The sequence below is a fragment of the Mytilus trossulus genome, chromosome 7 (genome assembly GCF_036588685.1).
Source record: "Mytilus trossulus isolate FHL-02 chromosome 7, PNRI_Mtr1.1.1.hap1, whole genome shotgun sequence".
Classification (NCBI taxonomy): Eukaryota; Metazoa; Mollusca; class Bivalvia; order Mytilida; family Mytilidae; genus Mytilus; species Mytilus trossulus.
Window position 1 is genome coordinate 5,793,338 of NC_086379.1, and position 24,472 is coordinate 5,817,809.

Sequence of the window (24,472 nt, forward strand, 5' to 3'; positions counted from 1 at the left end):
AATATTTGAAAGCTGTGCATGTTTAAGCATCGAATCGGGTTTAAGAGGTATATGATAACAAAGGTAAAACGTTAATAATTTCTTTCACGCTTTCACTGTAGACAACATCTAGTGTAAATAGAAAGCATTTGATGATGTCTTGTGATTGTAGAAGACCACTTTTACAAGCAATGTTGACAATCATTTTGTTTTGTCTATTGTCTATCATTGGAATTTTAGGTCATTAATGCTCTTTTACTTTATACTTGTTTGGCTTTCTGACTATTTTGATCTTAGCGTCACTTATGAGTCTTATGTAGATGAAACGCGCGTCGTGCATATTCAATTATAAGTCTGGTACCTTTGATACATGTAATTATTAGCATGCCGAAATGTATTATTGTATTGTTTATTTGTGTATTTCTCTGTCTTCAATGCTCTTGCATTTATTTGTACTTTAGTCCTGTCATGTAATGTTGTCCATTTAGTGTTATATTAAACATTGCCACAAAAGCGCGAGTTTTGGCTAGTCACAAAACCAGGTTCTACCCACATTTTTTTCTTAAAATGTCCTGTTCCAAGTCAGGAAAATGGTAGTAATTATCTAATAGCTCGTTTCTCTGTGTGTTACATTGTCGATTTTTTTTTGTTGCACTGTAGTGTTTCTGTTGTTTCATTGTTACGGATTTTTTTTCTCTCAAGTGATTTATGACTTTCGAACAGCGGTATACTACTGTTGCCTTTATTTATTGTACAATATACATCAACTTTATCAAAGTCTTTTTACAATGTAAAAGGAGTTTAACAGCAATGTTTCATAAAAATAAAGACTGAATATTCTGTTTTACATGTTTCTTTATTCATTATAAACGTTTAATTATATACATTCGTGACTTTCCAATATTCAAATGTAGAATATCCATACAAGTAAACACATTTGAGACATGTTAGTGAAATATTGAATTTATTATAAAATACTGAATTTGGTAATTCTTTGAAACCCCATGCATCCAACAACAATGTTCATTGCTGCACATGGCTTCTGAATATAGGTCAAGATGAGTATTTTGTTCAATTAATGGTATATTATGCAGCACCAAATCAGGTATACTGTTATAGGTGTAATACCACCAAATCATGGTACGTCACATCCGGTTGCATATGAAAGTAGGTCTAAAAAAATATTCCCTTGAATTTCACCGTTGCAGGTAATTAATCCTACATTTTATTGCAGTAAAACTATTTCTGTGTCATAAACATATGTCTTGGGTATTTCAAAACACCATTATTTTTTATTTGTGATTTCTATAGAAAATTTTGTAATCTTGAGGTTACATGGTGACTAAACCTTGTACACAGATAGAATAAGGGGAGAAATTTGATTGGTTAACTTCCAATGATAGTTATTTTCTTATATGCAATGAAATGTTATGTGAAACTTTTTCTATAGAACTGGACAGGATAAAACTTTACTCATGCCAAGTATTTCTTTATTTGAAACAAAGATAAATTCTGAATAATTTTTTGAAAAGTGCAAATTTAACAAAGACTAATAGGGGAAAATCAATGGTGGTATTACACCTATATTCTGAGATTTCTTCAAAGTAAAAATTTTTCATATTCTGTTCTCCATATGCTCCATTTGTTCTTAGGCAATTTTTTCTCGCACTGTATATTTCACTTGCAACGATACTAAACATTGAACTGTAATTTCAACAAAATCGAAAAATCAAATGATCTTTGAAATGAATTTAGAGAAAGAACAAATGTGTTCCACAACAAGATCAGTTTTCTCGATCATAAAATAAATGAAACAGAATATATTCCCAAAACTGCACCCTTAACTGTTAAAACGCACAAGCACCAATCTAACAAAATCAAGAAAACAAAACGATAATGATGATCTAAGTTCAAAAAAAGTTTCAAAATATTGTAAATAACCGATATCGTTTTAACAAAATGCTTAATCTTTTGCCTTTTTACAGTAAATATATTTCATATTAAGGTACAAATTTCTTGACAAATGAGCAAATTTTGCTGTGTGATGTCACAACTGTAAGATAAGCAAATCGTCCGACACAGGCTATCTCCCCCTTAAAAAATACCATCTTAAAGAAAATGCATAACATATAAAAGATTGTGAATCCTAGCTTAGTGTCATCATGTAGTGTGATTCACAATAAGTTCGACATATGAAAAAAATATACATGTATGTAATATGCACCTGGCAGTTATAGTTTAAATATTCAAAAAAATGAGTACACATCTATAATTGGAAGCAAAAATAACAAGACTGCTGCTAAAATATAAAAAAAAAATCTCATAAATTTAAGAAAAAATCTCAATAGCTATAAACACACATATAAATATAAAATTATTATAATACTGTAACAGTAGAATAATATATCTAAACTCAAAATAAATCTTACTACGTTAAAAAAAACACGAAAATAAAATAAGGCATTACACACTTGAGTAGGACAACTACTTAATCAATAGCAATGTTATCTATTCCCAGATATACAAATGTAATGCTGACTGGTAATCTTAACATAAAAACACCTCATACTTGCAACTTCAAGTATACACAAATATAAAACGTGTTGAACACGGATTATCTCAATACACATTTATTCATTCAGATTAGAACATTTCAATATGAAATGTTGGATAAAAATGACAAATGAGACATAGAATCTGATTCGTCTTGTTTTCCTCCTGTCAATATTGACTGGAAGGTCAAGTGTAATCTTAGTTTAAGGACATACAATGTTCTTTCACAAAATGTCCTTAAAGGCATGTTAAACCAAGTCCTTTCTAAGCTTTTGCTCGTTCACTTTTGTCTTGTGAGGAATCAACCTCCTGCAAAACAGAGCTGAATCTGTCAAGGAATATATCCACATGGTGTTTCTCTAAGGTTAGAGTTGGTCTGAATCTGATAGATTTCTCGCCACAACCACCAGTATTGACACCTACAAATCAAGCAATAGAAGTTACAGCAACGGATACGTATTATCATATCGACTTGTTCTAAAGACACACACAATTCATTAAAATAAAGTTTGAAAACTACTTATGTTTTAAATTCCGACGCTTTTGAAGAACTATTTTATAACTACATTTATAACTCAAAATCCAGATATACATCGAACAAAATTAATTTTTGCACAATTTTTGCACATAAAATAGAATATTACAGGCACATATTTTAAAGTGACTGTCAGTTGTCCATGTTGAGAACGCATCATGCTTCTCATGCTGCAGCTATCCTTTAATCAGCTAGTAAATGACATGGTCCAATGAAAATGTGTCTAACACTACTTGTTCTGCTTACAGAGACACATACATACATGTCCTACCCTCTCATTATTTCTGCTTTATAAAACATACCTGACCTGTTTTAATTATTCCGTGAAATGTTTGTCAATGAAGTTTAGCAAATGAAAATACTATTTTGATTATTTACCTACACCAGGAAACATTTAAAAAAAAACAGCAAACGTAATTTATCTCAAACGTTTGACTCTGTTTAGATGCATCACTGTCATTAATGGCAAATACATAGATTCGTATGTGTCTTCTCAGTTAAGCAGTTGTATTGCTTATTCGACTGTATTTGGCATTTACCCAGATAACTTCACCTGTATTTAGCAAAACCTTTCGGAATTTTGGTTTCCAAATTATTTCCAACTATGTTCTTTATTTGGCTTTTTTAACAGTTTGAATCGAGCGTCACTGGCATGCACAATTATCACCTGGTTATCTTTGATTAAATATTTAACCCTAGCTTACCTTTAGCTTTGAGTTTAGATATCACTTTGTCCCGTATTTCCATCGACGGCATATCAATAGATCCATAACAACCAAGACCTCTGAGTCTGCTCAGTAAATTAGGATATTGTGTCTGTAAAAGTTAGTATGATTAAAAGTGAATCATTCGTAAAAACGTTTCCAAACAAATAAGTCCGTAGTAAAGAATGCAAGTTATGCACATCTATTTCATGAAAGGTATAATTCTATCTTAATTAAAGTTTTGGTAAGTTTACATATATATGTATATATATATATAATATATAAATGAAGCACTGTTCATCAATTTGGATACAAAATTACCCTCCAAAAGAACATATAAATACTACTTAATACAAAATGAGCTAGTTTTTGGTATTTTATTTACCTTCTTTTTTAGTGTAAAATGAACTGAATTATTTTTTTACTCCAATTTACCTGAAGCTCTTTTAATCCACCAAACAAATGTTTTCCAGTGTCATTGACTCTTGCCAATAAATTCTGCTCCTTGATAACTTTAACTACAGCTTCTAATAAGACGACCTTTGATGGATCTCCTACCCAGGTGTTGAAGATACGTTGAGCCTGAAAAATATAATGTATAGATTAGATAAATGTCTCAACATAGTTTTATAAGCAGTGTGGTATGTATATTCACAAATTCCATCATATACAAGTATTACAAGAAAAAGTAATATCACAAAAATACCGGACACCGAGGAAAATTTGAAACGGAAAGTCCCTAATAAAATATCAAAATCAAAAGCTCAAACACATTAAACGAATGAATAACATCTGTCATATTTCTGGCTTCGTACAGATCCTGAAAATCATTTTGATGGGATATAAAAGGACTTAAGATTAAAGAATTATTAAGATTATAAGATATTCAGATGGTTTGCTATTATCAGATATTTACAATCACTCAGTTTAGACAATTATAATAAGTTTAGAAATACTCTATTAGATTTTAAAATTGAGTATAAACATATTTTTTTATGTGCAGATGTTCGTGAGAGAACGGGATATATGAAACTATGGAAAGAAATGGTTGATAGTAGAGTCCTGCGACAGGAAAGAAATCTCCAATGAAATAACAATTATTATATTGATTTGGAGAAGACGGTAGGGAGAACAGGTAAAAAAATATAAATTACTTTTGTGTCTATTCTTACGGAGGTGCAACCAGCGAATTAGCACCTGTTGTATCCAACATAGTGTTTTATATTTTTGGACATCTTTATGCTTGTTTTATTTAATCAAATAATCACTCAGGAATATAATAACACATTACCTCGTGTGGCCTGTAGTGTTCCTTGTAGTAGAATCCACCAGTCAACATTTTCTTACTAAAGGCAACAATATCTGGGGACTCCTTAAGGTTGAAATGTTCATGTGCCCAAAATTTTCCTGTTGAACCACATCCAGTTTGAACTTCATCTATTGCCAAACTCACATCATACTACAAAAACATTTTCAATAGAGAAAAGTGTTGAATAACAGTACTTAATCGGAACAGTTTCAGCACCAAAGATGATCACAGCGTTCAAATTGCCCCATGCATATAACATTTTTCCAATTATTTTTTAGAATTTACAACACTCATTTTTCTTTATATATAATACTGACTGACCCTGTTAGCTAACATGTTCTTGTTTGAAGCATACACATAATAGAGATTTTTCTTTTAACACTGTTGACATTTTGTTTGGTTTGTGTTGCACAGTTTTTATTTTTCTGTGGTGTGTTATATTGGATTGGTTTTTTTTTTTATTTTGGTGGTCCTTGATTATTGACATGACATTGTCAGTTCTCTTTCAACTTAAATATTTGACTATCCCTTCGGTTTTCCCCGCCTCTCTTTTAAGGTTAAATAAATCAACTACTACGCTATTTCTATTTCAGTAAAACAAAATCACCTTTGAACAAACTTCCTGCAATCCTTGGAAAAATTCAGCCGAGGCAAAGTTGTCTCCCCCTTCAGCTTGCATGGGTTCTATAACACAGCCGACTACTGGCCTTCCGGATTTGTTCCATGAAACAATTAAATCTTCAACCTACAATTACACCATTATATTTAATTATATGCAATAACTGTTATGCAACAAATGGTTTTAATCTTGAAGAGAGTAAGAAACGATGATTAGTTGTCGAATATTTCGCCTGATAGGACATTCGAGATAATTAAAAATAGTAATTCACTTTTCGTCTCTTAATTCTGTCTGATTTTAATCGGAGCCATAATCGGCACTGTGTAAACGCCGCATAAGAACAGTTAAATATTCTATTTGAAAAAAGTTTCCTAGGTAGTGTTTAAGCAAGTTTAACCAGTGTTTTTGCAACTTGCATAGATTTTTGAAACCACGAGCTTACTTATTTGAATATTTACATCTTCCACTATATGAAAATATAACTTCAATAGTCTTAGTGTTACCTTATCACAGAAGGCGAATCTAGAGATAGACATAAGACACGTGGTTTTTTTTGCGTGTGTAGATGTTATATTATATATTCGTGTCTCTCTACTTTCTAAGCAACATATGCACATACTGACTATTATATTCTTAATAATTACTACACAACTTTATTGGTATCCCTTACACTAGAATCACAAATGTACAACAGTGTGTAAATATCTTTTCTTAGACTGATTGAATGCACTGATAAAAACAATATTATGGATATATTTTTAGTATTTCAATTTCAGCGACACAAGCTGTTTAGCTTAAAAATGTTGAACAAACATCTGCTACAATTTATATATAGATATGAACAAAAGAAATAAAGGTCTGCTGACTGAAAGGAGTGGTTTTGTTTCTTTACTTAATGTGTTATCATCATTTTTAGTTTGTAACATGTATTTGATTTCTCTCAATCGATTGATGACTCTCAAAAGAGGTATACTACTGTTGCCCTTATTTTGCATGGACATTTTGCTTAATTAAAATCAACAATAATCACAAGTGAATGTATATGATAACATGAAGCGTTTTTTGGTTGATATTTCTGGATTATCTTGCATCAATGAGGTATGTCTGATGCCAACATGTATTGAATCCAAATACATGAACAGTAATTAGCCTTTTTGATAGTCTATGAACACATTTCATGACAAAGTTGAACTTCGTTTTTGTACAAAAATATATTAAATTTATAAACTGACATGTGTTAGTAGAATTATATCAACACTTAATCACTGGCTATAAAGAGTATGGTACATTCATGGAGTAACAGTCTACTGACAACCGAGTAGTCCCGAATGATACCGATGTCAGCCGAAGAAGAAGGGAAATCAAGTTGCAATGTCATTCACAACACTTGTGTTACTTCGATCTTGTTTTTACAATACACTTTCCCTTTTCTGTCAATTATCTACATATCTGATACTCCTGTACAAACCTCTTCCAGACACCTTCTCTCCTCAGCTTGATTTTCCCTTACATTGTCCTCCAGGGGATATTTGAGTATTGGGAAAGACGCCATAGGCCAATATGGAACAGGGAAATCAAGTTTATGGACGGGTTTACTGTGAGTAATGGCTAAAGCTCCTGAAACATATAGTAAATGAATTAAAATATCGTTTCGGTTAAAGCTAATCGAAATATAATGTTGCTGAATAAGACGATTACAAACAGTTTGACCACGGTACTTATCAGATGATCAGTCTCATGATGTTATATTTGTTATTCTTATAGGATTTTGTCTAATGCTTAGTCCGTTTCTCTGTTTGTTACATCTTAGTGTTGCGTCGTTGTTCTCCTCTTCTAGTTAATGCGTTTCCCTCAGTTTTAGTTTGTTACCCCGATTTAGTTTTTTGTCCATGGATTATAATGAGTTTTAAACAGCAGTATACTACTGTTGTCTTTATTTATTCATGATAACAAGCATATATAATGCTACCGTCCACAGAGTCATTGGGATCTAAACCTTCTTATACCCGGTGATGTAAAAACAACAAATATCGATAAATAGTTATCAAAGGTACCAAGATTATAATTCAATACGCCATATGCGCGTTTTGTCTACGTAAGACTCATCAGTGACGCTCAGATCAAAACAGTTAAAAACCCAAACAAATCCAATGTTGATGACTGTTATAGCCAAATGATTTCTTTTGTGATAGGATTGACGTCAAATGAAACAGTTTTTATGACATTGTTATTCTTGTTACTTATGATTAATGAAATATTACCCATTGTACGTCCATGAAATGCATTTTTGAAGGACAGAATACATAAATCTGGACATCCGGGTGGTACACCTGTGATGCAAGTCTGTAGTTCTTCTTTAGATGGAGGTTGACCTCCACGTTTCTTTCTCTAAGGATAGAAAAAATATTTATGAATGAGAATCTTATGTTTTTATGATATAAGAATTCGGAATTACCTAAATAACAGTAATATTTATATAAGAGATGGTATATAGCAACAAAAGGCTCTCAAGAGCCTGAATCGCTCACCTTAATTTTTTTTGGTTAAATCTCTCATCAATGAATTTTTTGTCTTTTCAATTTATTTAAATGTTCTTTGAATCGTCCTATTTTCTTCAAAAGCAAAAAAAAAATCATTTTTTCCTATGTTCTATTTTAGCCATAGGAGCTATGTTTCTTGACAACCAAGGCAATAAAATATAAAATTTATACTAGATACTCTGAAACTCATTTAGCCTAAGTTTGGCTGAAATTGATACAGCAGTTTCAAAGGAGAAGATTTTCTAAAGTAATTCAACATGATGAACAAATTGTGAAAAAAGTCTTTAAAGGGCAACAACTCTTTAAGGGGTCAATTGACAATTCTGGTCAAAATACTTATTTGTAGATCTTACTTTGCTTAACATTTTTGCTTTTAACAGTTTATCTGTATCTATAATAATATTAAAGATAATAACCAACAAGAGGCTGTCACAACGACAGCAAACCGGATTTATGAACATTTATTTGTGTCCTGGCAATATCACAAGAACCATTACTGATGATTGGTGAAAGTGAAAATCGTCAATATCAAATTTGACCTCTATTTTGTCATCAGTATCAACATATTAAAATTTGAAAAGCTTTGGTTGAATGGTTCATGAGAAAATGCACAAACACGACTGGAAACACCATTTTTCAATCTTTCAAGAACCATAACTCCTGAACGGTAAAAGTCAAAATCGTCATTATTGAACTTGACCTCCATCTAGTCATCAGTAACAACATATTAACATTTGGGAAGCTTTGGTAGAACAGTTCATTCGTTAATGCATGGACACGACTGGAAACGCCATTTTACGATCTTTCAAGAACCATAACTCCTGAACGGTAAAAGTCAAAATCATCATTATTGAACTTGACCTCTATTTTGTCATCAGTAACAAAATATTAGAATTTGAAAAGCTTTGGTTGAATGGTTCATGAGAAAATGCACAGACACGACTGGAAACACCATTTTTCAATCTTTCAAGAACCATAACTCCTGAACGGTAAAAGTCAAAATCGTCATTATTGAACTTGACCTCCATCTAGTCATCAGTAACAACATATTAACATTTGGGAAGCTTTGGTAGAACAGTTCATTCGTTAATGCATGGACACGACTGGAAACGCCATTTTACAATCTTTCAAGAACCATAACTCCTGAACGGTAAAAGTCAAAATCGTCATTATTGAACTTGACCTCCATTTTGTCACCAGTAACAACAAATTAAAATTTGGGAAGCTTTGGTATAACCAAGGAGGTTATATTAGAAGGAGAGTGAACACTCTGCTTGATACAAAATTAGCATCCCCAGGATAGCAGTTCGATCAGAGAAAAATGGTAAAATTATAAAGAAACCGACGTGTTTAGCACCCACTTGACATGGCCCTCTGATGTACCGGGCTGTTACCGCGAGTAGTTCGGGCTATTAGATAAATCGCATATGTCACGTGATTGTTATCAGTGACTGGGTCATTAAAGTTCAGGTGTATTTTCGGTAACAATGCGTGTATAGGTGTTTATGATACGTAAAAAAGATCGGACGCGCAATTTAAAAATCAATCATCTGTCTACGGTGAAAAACGTTAAAGAAATGACAAAGTTATGAGGGTTTAAAGGAAAATTAGTGAGCAAATTTTATTCAACACTACATTGCTTTAAACAAAGATTTTCGCTTCACCTGTCAATTTATGCTTATGAGAATTGGCAGGTAATATATATAATCATAGAAAATATACGAATATGTAAAGTACTTTAGTTATGGTGACCGGTAACGACCGGAAGGAATATTTGCAATTGAAACATAGAGAAATATATCGGGAACAGCGTAAAAGTGACTTTCTGTTATGACTGTTGATATTAACATTGACGTCAATGGGACGGATATTCGTTTTATTTTTATTGGTAATAAGTTTACTTTTATCATAACATTTTAATTTTTAATTATTTAATAAAAAATATCACAAAAAATCTGATTAACATTTCAATAATTGTATATCTGGTCAGTTTATGACACCTCGGGTGTTTCCGTTCTTACTCGGGTATGCAATTAGGACAAAATCTCCCTCTGTGACAGGGTCGATCTCAACTAATTAACACCCACTTACAGAAAAGTCGGTAACATTTTATGTGTAATTGTCGTCTTTCGTCCTCTCTCCTTCTAATATAACCTCCTTGGTATAACAGTTCATTCGTAAATGCACGGACACGACTTGAAACACCATTTTTCAATCTTTCAAGAACCATAACTCCTGAACGGTAAAAGTCAAAATCGTCATTATTGAAGTTGACCTCCATTTTGTCACCAGTAACACCATATTAAAATTTGAAAAGCTTTGGTATAACAGTTCATGAGTAAATGCACGGACACGACTGGAAACGCCATTTTTCAATCTTTCAAGAACCATAACTTCTGAACGGTAAAAGTCAAAATCGCCATTATTGAACTTGACCTTCATTTATTTGTCAATAACAACATATTAAACTTTTAAAATCTTTGGTTGAACGGTTCATGAGTTAATGTACGGACAACATTTTATAACCTTAAAATTACCAATTGAGTGGCAGCAACCCCAAAATGGGTTGTTTGATTCATCTGAAAATTTCAGGGCTGATAGATCTTGACCTAATGAACATTTTTACCTCGTGTCAGATTTGCTCTAAATGTTTTCGTTTTTGAGATATAAGCCAAAAACTGCATTTGACCCCTATGTTCTATTTTTAGCAATGGCGACCATGTTTGTTGATAGATCAAAACTTCGGATACAATTTATAAACTAGATACCTTAAGAAATATTCAGTTTAAGTTTTGAAGTATTTGGCCTAGTAGTTCAGAGGAGCAGATTCTTGAAATAGTTTACGACGACGGAGGACGGACGACGACAGAAGACGGAGGACGGACGACGACGGACGCCAAATGATGGCATAAGCTCACATGGCTATGCCAGGTGAGCCAAAAAGGGGGAGGAAGGAGTGATGTCATACGAATTCAGAACACTGAATCCGAATTCCTGAAGAAAAAACAGCATTCTTTCGCGAAAACTGAAACCACAAGAATACCGATAGATCTAAGTGTAAGTCCGAACTCATCCAAAATTGAATGTCAAATCCCGACGATCCCCAAAAATTATCCTTCCGTCCGTAATTGCATTGCAAAAGGTAATATTATATTTAATGACTTACTTGATACGCAATAAACATGGCTTTCATGCCATGTTCGATTGAACAGGCACCACAGGCCATAGTTTGAATCTCATTCAGTCCTGGAGGCGCCACCTACAATGCAAATACATTTGTCAAACAGTAAAAACTCTTTATAGAAGTAACATTAAATCCGACGTAGTTATTGACCATACTAACTTCCAATAATGGCGTTATCTATCCAAACTATTCGTATCAATATTATTATGGTAGAGTAATGAGGAGCAGTGTATGACCTGACCGTATAAAGTTGCTTTCAAGCCAATTTTCAAATAATTGCTGGAAACCATTTAGAACTAGACGGAACGGATGGTATTTGAAATGTATACCTTATTTTTAAGCTGATGGCATTGACATTTGAAACATAATAGAAAAGCTTGATTGCAATTTGATTCTAAACAGTTGCATACATTCCATAGCTTTTATATATGCATCACATTGCTTTTTGACTCACATTTCAACAAATTTGAATGATATAAAGTGTTACTACTACATGAAGCCTGAGACTAATACATTTATCAATTGGTCCAAAATAAAATTCAGAAAAAGCTTTAATTAGTGGCGGGAAATATTATATGTACATACCGCCAACAAAGAGGATTGCAGACGTTTATTAGTGATGGGAAATATTATATGTGCATACCGCTAACAGTGAGGATTGCAGACGTTTATTAGTGGCGGGGAATATTATATGTACATACCGCCAACAGTGAGGATTGCAGACGTCTATCAGTGGCGGGGAATATTATACGTACAAATCGCTAACAGTGACGATTGCAGGCGTTTATTAGTGATGGGGAATGTTCTATGTACATACCGCTAACAGTGAGGATTGCAGACGTTTATAAGTTGCGGGGAATATTATATGTACATACCGCCAACAGTGACGATTGCAGGCGTTTGTTAGTGATGGGGAATGTTCTATGTACATATCGCCAACAGTGACGATTGCAGACGTTTATTATAGTGATGGGAAATGTTCTATGTACATACCGCTAACAGTGAGGATTGCAGACGTTTTAGCCAATCGCCTGGTGGGAATACGGCAAGTGCAGGTCTGTTAATAAAAGTAGACTGAAATGTAGAAAAAAAAGAACAATAAATACAAGAAAAGGTCAGTCCTATTTACTTTGGTCTTTTTTGGCTAACATGTTAGTTATTCAAGATTTTCTAAATGCTTCGATATAAACGTTAATCCATACATTTCAAATTGCCAGTGTGTGGTTCCTTAGTTACAGCATCTGCAGGCTTTCCATATATTTTTTGGTCGATCCAACTTAATCAACCTTACTAATATATAATATATATACTATTTACTAGGTTGTAGCGAATTCTGGCTAAATTCGGAACTGTGGTACCAAACAAATGTAATTGTTTTAATGACAGATTTGAGATTGTTGACTGTCTATTTTTTTAATTTTTGTTTCCATTTGTGTGGCATTTGGTGCATGGTACTTTGTTTTGTTTGTTTTTTTATTCGTTTTTATGTTCGGTTAAAACCTCACAAGTACATAATTATTTTTAAATGGTTTATAATAGTCCGAATCAAAATAAAATGTTCTGTGTCTATCTGTAGTTATGTCTATGTCTACAGTTAAAACTATGGAATGTGAATAAATCTGCAATAAGGTAATGCCGCCATATTTTCCTGTTTAGTTTTTTTATTTGTCAAAAGCAAGACACGTGGTGAAATGTGTTCCTTCTTTATCGTCTACATATTTTAAAGCTAGAATCTAGGACAAACGAAGCATAAAATTAGCATACAAACAAAACATTTAAATCGATTTGTGCTTAATAAAATAATATATTAATCTATGTGGTCAATACACAAAATGCAGTAAAATATTTCGTCATCTACAAGTTACCTCGATAATTTACATATCTCCTCTCCGTCCATTATCCAGTTTTGATCACTACAATATGAATATTTTATCTAACAGAAAGTCTTTAAAATGATATTAAATTGTCAAAAGGCAATGGTACCTCACCAAACTCAGAGAAAAACATGTTTCGCTGACCTAGTGAAAAATCACCAGTTGGCTAATTAAATTTTGTTTATGCTCACATAATAGTTAATCTTTGAGATGCTGACTAATTTTGCAATTAACATGTTTAACCTAGCTAATATAACAGCTAGATAACAGCAAAAGTCCACCCCCCCCCCCAAAAAAAAGAACCCCCCCCCAAAAAAAAAAAATCAACATTTGAGGAGCAATTACTCCATAACGGGTTGTGAAATTTTAAAATTATATACATCTATTCATGCTGATAATTTTCCAGTAAAAATCCTGCTCTTAGTTTTCAAAATAAAATCGGAAAATACGAAAAATTGAAAAAGAAATTGGACAATTCAGGGCAATCATTCAAAAACAAGATGACTGATTCTTCTGAGATTTTTACGGTTCATAGATAGTTTTATATTTCTAATTAAGCTCCTGAAGATTTTGAAACAAAGGCACAGAAATTTAAAAAAAATCAACACATTAAGGTCGAAGGCAGCAACCATTTGATTTTCTGTTTTTGACCCTGAGAAAAAAAAATTGTTTGTTTAACCCTCAGCCGCCACTATATGTAATGCTGAAATTGAAAAAAAAAAAGATTGTCTTTTCCCCCAGAAAATCAAATGGTTGCTGCCTAAGTGGAAAGATTTTTTTACAAATTGTTTAAGGGAGTTAAAACTTGTCAGGCTGACAATTTTTAACCATCATTTTCCCCTTATTGCTATAATAAAGATGTATCAATCAATACTGTAATTTGATTCAACTTTATATCTGTCTTAAGACATAACGACCGATCAACATAGACAAAAATCCCAAACGTTATAGTTGGCATCAGACAACTTTGGTTTCAATCCATTGAACAGTTTCATAGAAGATTTCATGAAAAGAACGACAGACGACGGACGAACAACGGGCGCAAAGAGATGGCATAAACTCACACGACCAGTCGGGTCAGATGAGCTATACATGATATTGGTCAAATCATAATGAAAAAAGATACTTGTATAAGCTAGAAGTAAATGACATTCGGCCCGTGTATTTTCTTCAAGGGTTCCTTGACATCAATAAAAACAAAACCGTGAAAATCTTCAAAAGTAGTTTTAAAATAAGGGACATTGCCTAATCTTTCGAATTCTTTGTTCACATTCGGATAAATAAAGAAATTTTCATCAAAATCCATCAACGCAGTTTAACATTTCAGTGTTATCAAAACATGCAACAACCGTTTTGTGAAAGAACAGAATTGTACAAATATAATGATATCAAATAAGCAAACATCTGTCTCTTGTGAGTTGAGAAACACTATATTAGAAATGGGAAGCGTTTCCTAATATCAAAAAGATGATCAAATAAGAGAATTGTTTCAGGGTATTTATTTTCATCATTATAACATATAAATTGTTATGCAATTAGCTTAATTTAGGTTCCAACCAGCACTGAAAGAGAAAAATGTTCTGCTTTGAAAGCTTGAAAAGGGGCAGAATATGCACAAATAAAAGAATTTAATCTTGCCCTCATTAGGGGACCTTTTTGTTGTACTTTCGTTTAGGTCCCTAAAAAGGAACTAAAAAAGCTTGTTCAAAACTTTCATTCTTCTAGAAATCACACAAAAAAACATACAATTATACAAATACAAAACAATTCTTATATACGATTCATTACAGATACGTTATATTTGCAAAACATACGATGCATAAGATAATTATTATTCATATCAAGACATACTCTTCAACATATGTTTAACCTGGGACAATATATAAGTATAAAAGTCCAGGTTTAACATTATCAAAATATAATTTCCGTTACAAACGTGCAATGATTTAGACTTGCAAATGTGATGTGATATATATGAGTTTTATTTTAAATGCGTTGGCTGTACCAAAATATTCTTTCCATGGTTTGATAATGTTTGACAATCAAAATGGTTCATAGTAGATATTTTTAAGCATCGCTTCACTCCTACTAAAAGAGTCAGTCTACAATTTTGTACCTTTTACTGACAATTTTGGCACATATCTATATAATTCGTAGTTATCTCTTAAATATTCATTAATACATTTATCTTACCCAGTGTTGTGATTAACAATCTTATACATAGATTGTATTCAAAGACAAAATCAATACCCTTATCGCATGCCAGCATACTATTGCTTATTAAAAATCATGAAATGTGAAAAAGGGGGGGAAATTACTGAAATTAACTTACCAAGTTGTCTTCATTCCTTATTGTCTCGACCAAACTTGGGTGATTATAACCTATGATAAACAATAATACAAATGTGAAGAGATCTAGCATTATGGATTGCTTGTCAAGTGACAAATATTTCAATCGTTTTCAGGACTTAAAAAATATATATGGGGAATGAGTCCATGGGACACAGAAAATGCCCCTGTTTTAATATACAAAATTATAATCCTGGTACCTTTGATAACTATTTACACCACTGGGTCGATGCCACTGCTGGTGGACGTTTCGTCCTCGAGGGTATCACCAGCCCAGTAGTCAACACTTCGGTGTTGACATGAATATCAATAATATGGTCATTTTATAAATTTCCTGTTTACCAAACTTTGAATTTTTCGAAAAATTAAGGATTTTCGTATCCCATGCATAGAATACCTGAGCCGTATTTGGCACAACTTTTTGGAATTTTGGATCCTCAATGCTCTTCAACTTTGTACTTGTTTGGCTATATAAATATTTTGATATGAGCGTCACTGATGAGTCTTGTGAAGACGAAACGCGCGTCTCGCGTACAAAATTATTATCCTGGTACCTTTGATAACCAATTAATATAACGTTTTAAAGGGATGTAAAATTGACAATACCCAAATTTGTACTTGATCTGAGTTTTGTGGTAATAAGCATTGTTTATGATAAGTGTCATAACATTAAGTTGAGGCAAACTCAAGTAAAAGAACGTAAACGAAAAAAATCACCAATTGTTTCATTTGTAAAGGGGCATAACTATAGAATGGTTAAAGTGACGACAGCAAAATTCAAACTAATTCACCTAATCTGCATGTGTTTTGTGTTATTAAGCATTGTGGATAAGTGTCATAAAATTTGGTTGAGCCAAACTAAAGTTAGAGAAGAGAAACGAAACATTCGCCCTTTTTTTCTTTTGTAAAGGGCATAAATTTAAAACAGTGAAAGTGACGCCACGAAAATTCAAACTTTATTTGTATTTTGTAGTGATTAAAGTATTGTGGATAATTTTCATAACATTTGGTTGAGGCAAACTTAAATTAGAGAACGAAAACCAAAAATTCAGCAATTCTTCCAATTGCAAAGGACATAACTCTAAAACAGGTGTCTTGTGGTAATAAGCATTTTATTGAGACACACTAAAGAAAGGGAAAACACCGGAACGTACGTAAAGACAAGGGTAAAACGTAATGCCCCCCTCAAAAATTAGAGAATACAGGAATGATGGACCCTCATCCAGAATGGTTAAACATTGAGGTTATAGTTCAGATAATAATACCCACCAATAGGAATAGAGGCTATCTGTGTAAACATGTCAAGCATGACGTTCCCATCTACATCCACGAGGTAGTTCCCAAAACTTTTGTCATAGTCAACAAAAAATTGTACTGCCAGAGAATTCTGTAAAGTTAAAAATAAATATTGGTTTATTTTGTTTAGTAAGAGAGTAAACGAGTTAATAAAAATTGTGCGCAAATGTCTCTTGTAAAACTATCTGTAACCAGATGCTTCGCAGGGCGTAGCTTTATACGACCGCAGAGGTTGAACCCTGAACGGTTGGGGCAAGTATGGACACAACATTCAAGCTGGATTCAGCTCTAAATTTGGATTGTGATTAAATAGTTGACACAGCATAGGTTTCTGACACAGAATGAATGTGTTCTAATGAACTTAAAATTTTTGTTTTCTCTTAGAGCAATTCACTATGCTGTTCAATATTAATCCTCTCAAAAAAATGTTTGAAGAATTTTTTTTTTTTTTATTTATGAAATTTCAAATGAGAAAAATTGAACCCAATTTTTTAATCACATCCCCCTTTCCCTTATTCCAAAACTAATCTCAATTAAAATATTCTAATGGAGTTTGCAACAATAACTACTCATTTAAATACATCATAAAATATTAAGATGTAAAAAAACTGCTTGTTATCACTGAATGGTAAAGATTATTTAAATTTATCAGTTGGTAGTAAAAAGTGAATATACATTGTATATTGTATATAACAAAGAATTAAGTTGATTCTGGACAAAGAAAGATAACTCCAATTAAAAAAAAAATCTTGCAATAAGATATTTCTTGCTTACTATTTTGGACAAAGAAAGATAACTCTAATTAAAAAAAAAATGCTATTTCACAATATTGTGAAATTAGATATTTCTTGCCATTGCACAATACTGTGCAATTGAAAAGACTTGCTATTGCACAATACTTAATATAATAATTTTAGATCCTGATTTGGACCAACTTGAAAACTGGGCCCATAATCAAAAATCTAAGTACATGTTTAGATTCAGCATATCAAAGAGGCCCAAGAATTTAATTTTTGTTAAAATCAAACTTAGTTTAATTTTGGACCCTTTGGACCTTAATGTAGGCCATATGAAAACGGGACCAAAAATGAAGAATCTACATACACAGTTAGATTTGGCATATCAAAGAACCCCATTTATTCAATTTTTGATGAAATCAAAAAAGTTTAATTTTGGACCCAGATTTGGACCAACTTGAAAACTGGGCCAGTAATCAAGAATCTAAGTACATTTTTAGATTCAACATATCAAAGAACCCAACCGATTCATTTTTTGTCAAAATCAAACTAAGTTTAATTTTGGACCCTTTGGACCTTAATGTGGACCAATTTGAAAACATGACCAAAAGTTAAGAATCTACATACACAGTTAGATTCGGCATATTGGAGAACCCCAATTATTCAATTTTGATGAAATCAAACAAAGTTTAATTTTGGACCCTTTGGGCCCCTTTTTCTTAAACTGTTGGGATAAAAACTCCCAAAATCAATACCAACCTTCCTTTTATGGTCATTAACCTTGTGTTTAAATTTCATAGATTTCTATTTACTTATACTAACGTTATGGTGCGAAAAGCAAGAAAAATGCTTATTTGGGTCCCTTTTTGGCCCCTAATTCCTTAACTGTTGGGACCTAAACTCCCAAAATCAATACCAATCTACCTCCAATCTACCTTTTGTGGTCATAAACATTGTGTTTAAATTTCATTGATTTCTATTTACTTAAACTAAAGTTATTGTGCGAAAACCAAGAATAATGCTTATTTGGGCCCTTTTTTGGCCCCTAATTCCTAAACTGTTGAAACCAAAACTCCCAAAATCAATCACAACCTTTCTTTTGTGGTCATCAACCTTGTGTCAAAATTTCATAGATTTCTAGTAACTTAAACTAAAGTTATAGTGCGAAAACCAAGAAAATACTTATTTGGGCCCTTTTTTGGCCCCTAATTCCTAAACTGTTGAAACCAAAACTCCCAAAATCAATACCAACCTTCCTTTTATGGTCATGAACCTTGTGTTAAAATTTCATAGATTTCTATTCACTTTTACTAAAGTTAGAGTGCGAAAACTAAAAGTATTCGGACGACGACGACGACGACGACGACGACGACGACGCAGACGACGACGCCAACGTGATAGCTATATACGACGAAATTTTTTTCAAAATTTGCGGTCGTATAAAAAGACGATGTTGTATGATTGCCAATGAGACAACTCTCCACAAGAGACCAAAATGACACAGAAATTAACAACTATAGGTCACCGTACGGTCTTCAACAATGAGCAAAGCCCATACCACAAAGTCAGCTATTAAAGGCCCGAAATGACAATGAAAAATAATTCAATCGAGAAAAATAACAGCCTAATGTATGTACAAATAATGAACGAAAAACAAATATGTAACACATAAACAAAGGGACAACCACTGGAGTACAGGCTCCTTGTTTGCATAATTAGCGATAACAAGATGAACTTTGAAATGCATGAGCATATCTTTCCATGGTGTTTTTATAGTATTTAACATGCAATCCAGTTAATTGCGGTATTTATCCATTCAGATCAAATCTGAAAAATTTTAAACTATAGAGGGTCAGCATTTTGAAGTTAACGGGTCAAATAAGTAATACAAAAACGTTTTGCAATGTAGCTTTCCGCCATTGCTTCAAATAATTTGAATAAATTGCTACTCCTTATTTGTTTAAACCGAATTTGACGAGCTTTGACCTTTTTTAACAAAAAAAAACACTCTTTACATTATTCAATCTGTAAATTGAACAATTAAACAACCAATTGACCATTCCAGTAAGACTTTCAATTATTAACAAACCAACCAACCAACAATACAATCAACCAAACATGCTGAAATGTATGAACAGAATGAATAACTTCCACTAAACATTGTTTTGATATATCTGATATCTATACTAAAACAATTATTAGCATTGTATTTTAATTTCTTGAATCAATAAATCGATAGCGAGATTATATTTATAACTTTGAGATGGTCCTTTATTTATATGTCTCAACACTCAAGTCTTTGTTGTGGTATAAGTGTTGACAGTTTTCTGATATGTACATATGATAGTCGCTTAAATTCACGTTTCGTCTTTTTGTCAGTTTGTTTGTAGATCAAATCTGGAAAACTCTTTCGTTCTTCATTTTTTCACTCTTTCGTTCGTGTACAATGGTGTATTGAATACTTTTTTTTTTACAATAGAAATTTGTACTTTTCTCTTCAAAACATTCAAATCAATCATATAAGTGCTAAAAGTTCATGGTTACGCTTCATCCGGCACAAAAACAAACACAGATATAATCGGTTTATGATATAATCCTGTTTACGCTTTATTTATTTGGGTCACCTTGTTACCTCGGTCAATGTAGGTTATTGAACTATCTTGATTTAACTATACATATATGTAAACAACCCAGTGTTAACATTATATCAGAATTTCTATTTCAATCTTGTTCTGACATAATTATACGAGGGTCTGGATTTCCATCTTACTCATTCTTTTATTTTGTAGGTTTATTTCTTGGTCTAATTTTAGTCTGTTATTCTCAATTCTTTATATTTCAGCAACCCATAATTCTCTTTTTTTCTTCTTTATGTCACGGTATAGAAGTTCCTTCATGATATAAGTTCCAAAAGGAAAATATATTCTGGAATATTATTTCCACAGGAATAAATATTACAGTAGATTTTCCTTATGGAATAAAAGGTATAGAATATGTGTGCCATCAGGTACAGGTATTATGACATTGTTTATAACAAAGTTTCCACTGGAACTTCTGTGTGGTGGAACAAATATTCGTTGACACTGCAACCCGTTATTCTCTTTTCTTCTTTGGACTAGTTTTCTCTATTTATATTTTAAGCCATTTTTTTCTACACAATTGTCCACTGACCCACTATTCTCTATACTGCAAAACCAATCCCGACCTGAATTAACCTTGTGTCAATATATGTATTGCTCAAAGTAAGATTAATGTCTATAAAATGTATTATCGCTATTTTGTGCATTTTTCCTTTGATCTTTTTTTGTGATAACTTTCATATCATGCTTCTCGCTTGATATGGACAAATTATCGCTAAAACCTAAGCAGGCCACGTGGCGTTGCTAACGAAATTGAAATTGACAACATTGTCATAGGTAAAATAGCGATAAACAGATTATCATTGGTCATCTCAACTCGCTTGCTTTTCTCACTTTCGCTGTACCAGCTCAAGCGATAAAATCAATCTTGTTGAGATAATCAACGATAATCTATAACTACGTTGTATAAGATTACTTGAATATGTTATGGATCTGTTTATTTAGTTATTAGATATAGGAAGGTGTGGTGTGAGTGCCAATGAGACAACTCTCCATCCAAATAACAATTTAAAAATTAAACCATTATAGGTTAAAGTACGGCCTTCAACACGGAGCCTTGGCTCACACCGAACAACAAGCTATAAAGGGCCCCAAAATTACTAGTGTAAAACCATTCAAACGGGAAAACCAACGGTCTAATCTATATAAACAAAACGAGAAACGAGAAACACGTATATATCACATAAACAAACGACAACTACTGTACATCAGATTCCTGACTTAGGACAGGTGCAAACATTTGCAGCGGGATTAAACGTTTTAATGGGCCCAATGATTTACCTGCCATAGTATTTACGACACCATGATTGGAAATAATAACTTATGTCACCTATATACACTTATTTTAATGTATTTTGGTCACTGCATGCACATCTTATGCAGAGGTTATGGGTGAGAGCTCATAATGATTTTTTATATAAGATGGTCCTTTACCTGAACAGTACTTAGTTCATTAAATAATGTCTTGGACTTGGGTCCTGGAATTTCTGTTTGGATAGATGGCGCATTTGGCTCTTCTGTTGCCAATCTCATGACACCAACCGACTTGTGAAATCCTAGGAAAATAATAATTATGATATGAAAATGAAAAAAACTATTTAACATACATAACACGTTTGAGTGTTGAACATTTTGTTCAAGCAATGCTAAAAAGACCTTTTAAGCAGCAAAAATGCTTATCCAACCAATGCAAAAAAATCCTATCAACCAGTGAAAAAATATCCTTCCGACCATTGCATAAATGTCCTTTAAACCAGTGCAAAAATGTCCTTCCAATTAGGTAAAAAATCACCTTTCAGGTGTTTAAAAACTTGAAAAACAAATTTATGTTAATTTATTCATCTTCAAACCGTGTAACAGCATATGGAATTATTTAGCACATGTAAGTCGAGAAAAACCCGGAAAAGGGTTATAGAGATTAAAGTAGGCAACCCTTCATTGACATTGATTAACAATTATATTTAGATAAATACTTTTCTACTTAAAAGTACAGATGTGCCCATTATATGCTTCCATATCGTGTACAAACAAAACTAGTTGACTTACTTCTTTTTGTATAATTGAGGTAAATGGATGGGAATTGGGGTTAAAAGGGGGACAAGAAGGACTTGCGATCATTCCATACAACAAATACAGTTTTCTTATATATTGCTTATAATATCTGAGAAACGGACCTAACCACGTAACTTTACGGTGACCAATAAACCAGGGAAATGAGGTCAAGGTTAGTTAAAACCTGCCAGACGCCCACTCACACCTTACAACCATGTCATACACCGAATAAAGTCGGCATTTGTTTAATTATATAGATTTAAGAACACACTTAATGAAAATACATCATGTATCACTGATTTGTGAAACGAAGTCGAGGTCAGATGAACACTGTCTGACGGATATTTATACCTTGAATGATTCGATATAGATGCCAAATACGTGTATCCATAGAACTTATATAGAATCAACATCACATTTGATCGAAAGATTTGTTTTTATACCATACATGCCATAATTTAATATGAGTCAACATTATTGATCATTCATTTATATCTATGTCAAGTGGACATTCTTTATGCAAGAAAATGTCGAGGTTTCACAATAACAACAATGAATTCAAAACAAGAGCGTGTTCTCTTATTGATAATTAAATATTGTATTAATAACGTATGTATGCAGGGATTTTAAAATTATAACTTTGATTATCCTTAACGTTCACCAGTTTATTATAATGCTGTAGTGCAGTATTTTATTACCATTTAATAAAATCTTTAGAATTAGGTTAAGTGATTTATAGTATTCAAATTTCGTCAGGCTTTATTATTTAACTTTATTGGAAGCACACCTACCAACCACAAGAGGGTCAATCAAAGCCTAGGCACACTAAATATTGCATGTAGAAACACCAATATTGTGATGACACATACATTTACTGCGGTTAGTTGCAGGTGCTGATCGTTTGGAGAGCGATTACATGCAAAACGTCTATATATATATATATTCATCATATATGTATTTCTATAAGGGGACGGGGTGTCCTGGTCCCTTCCCCTTGATCCACCTTTTAAATGGTATTGAATTTCATTTAAGATTAGTAAACTGACGGACAATGACTTTTGTGTCCCCGTCGTGTCGCATTGAGGACAAAGTCAATTAAATATTAGTTACATGTATTATGGTCTTTTAAATTAACAAATTATGTATATTGACAATTTGTTTACAGAAACAAATACTGACAATGATATATACTATCCTCCGGTATTAATGATTTAATTACTTTATCATTATAATTTTCAGAACATAAAAAGAATGTAATAGAAAAAGCTTACCTTGAGAGTTTGTAAAAATTTTGCTTTTAAGAGCAGGGACATATCTGTACAATAAAGTTCGCATTGTTGCTGTGAAGCACAAGAAGATATTTCTCTTAGTTTAATAATACAAACTGCAGGGGCTTTCTCAAAGTTTCTATATCCCTAGATAGAACTGGTATAAGCCAGTTTACAATCCGATTGTCTTTACGTAGCTATAATGCTATGTGTACTTTGTATCAGTTTTATATAGAAAATATTATCATCACTTTAATCCACATTTATATTAATCTAACTTGTCAGTATTTTTTTCCAAAAAGTTTGAATCTTTTATTGTCAACGAATAAAACTTATCAGTGATTTTGTGTGTAAACAAACTAGTTACCGAATATGGTCAATAATGGAGGTTCAAAATGGGGCATTTATGTTTCTGGATATTTTTTATTTTTTTTCTTCAGTTATTTTGCCCTACCCAAGCACCCGGGTTCTCTCTTTGGAGTGCATGCGATTCCATTAGTTTTTTTGTTTGTTACAATGATCTTTCTCTTTTTAACCGATATATCAATGTACCAATATACCATCATATGTTTGAACATTAGTAAACAACCATCTCCTTAATTTCTCTATTCTTTATTTTTTGGCTCATATTTGTGTACTTCTGATCCATTATTGTCTATTCTTTTAAACCCCATCTCGACCCCCATAAAAGATAAGTAATTCGAAACCATATAACCATTATGTACGAATATCGATCGATCATTAAAGTCTGTTGTTATAGAGGCAGATGGTATTTAGCCAAATGAAAGGAGCTAGACTCCAATTGGGTTGTGTTCATTTTTAAAATCGTTTGTT

At 32.6% G+C, this 24,472-nt stretch overlaps 1 protein-coding gene across 1 annotated transcript; it reads right to left on the minus strand.

The window, feature by feature from the left end:
- Nucleotides 1-816: 816 nt before the first annotated feature.
- LOC134724523 (4-aminobutyrate aminotransferase, mitochondrial-like) lies at nt 817-23,962 on the minus strand. Its single transcript, XM_063587595.1, has 13 exons — nt 23,642-23,962; nt 21,753-21,874; nt 16,916-17,033; nt 15,630-15,679; nt 12,417-12,497; nt 11,406-11,498; nt 7,961-8,087; nt 7,168-7,316; nt 5,688-5,825; nt 5,063-5,230; nt 4,207-4,353; nt 3,772-3,883; nt 817-2,951 (listed from the first exon to the last, which is right to left on the minus strand). The coding sequence occupies exons 1-13, from the start codon at nt 23,703-23,705 to the stop codon at nt 2,797-2,799; spliced, it is 1,524 nt and encodes a 507-aa protein (XP_063443665.1). The 5' UTR covers nt 23,706-23,962; the 3' UTR covers nt 817-2,796.
- Between the last annotated feature and the right edge of the window lie 510 nt (nt 23,963-24,472).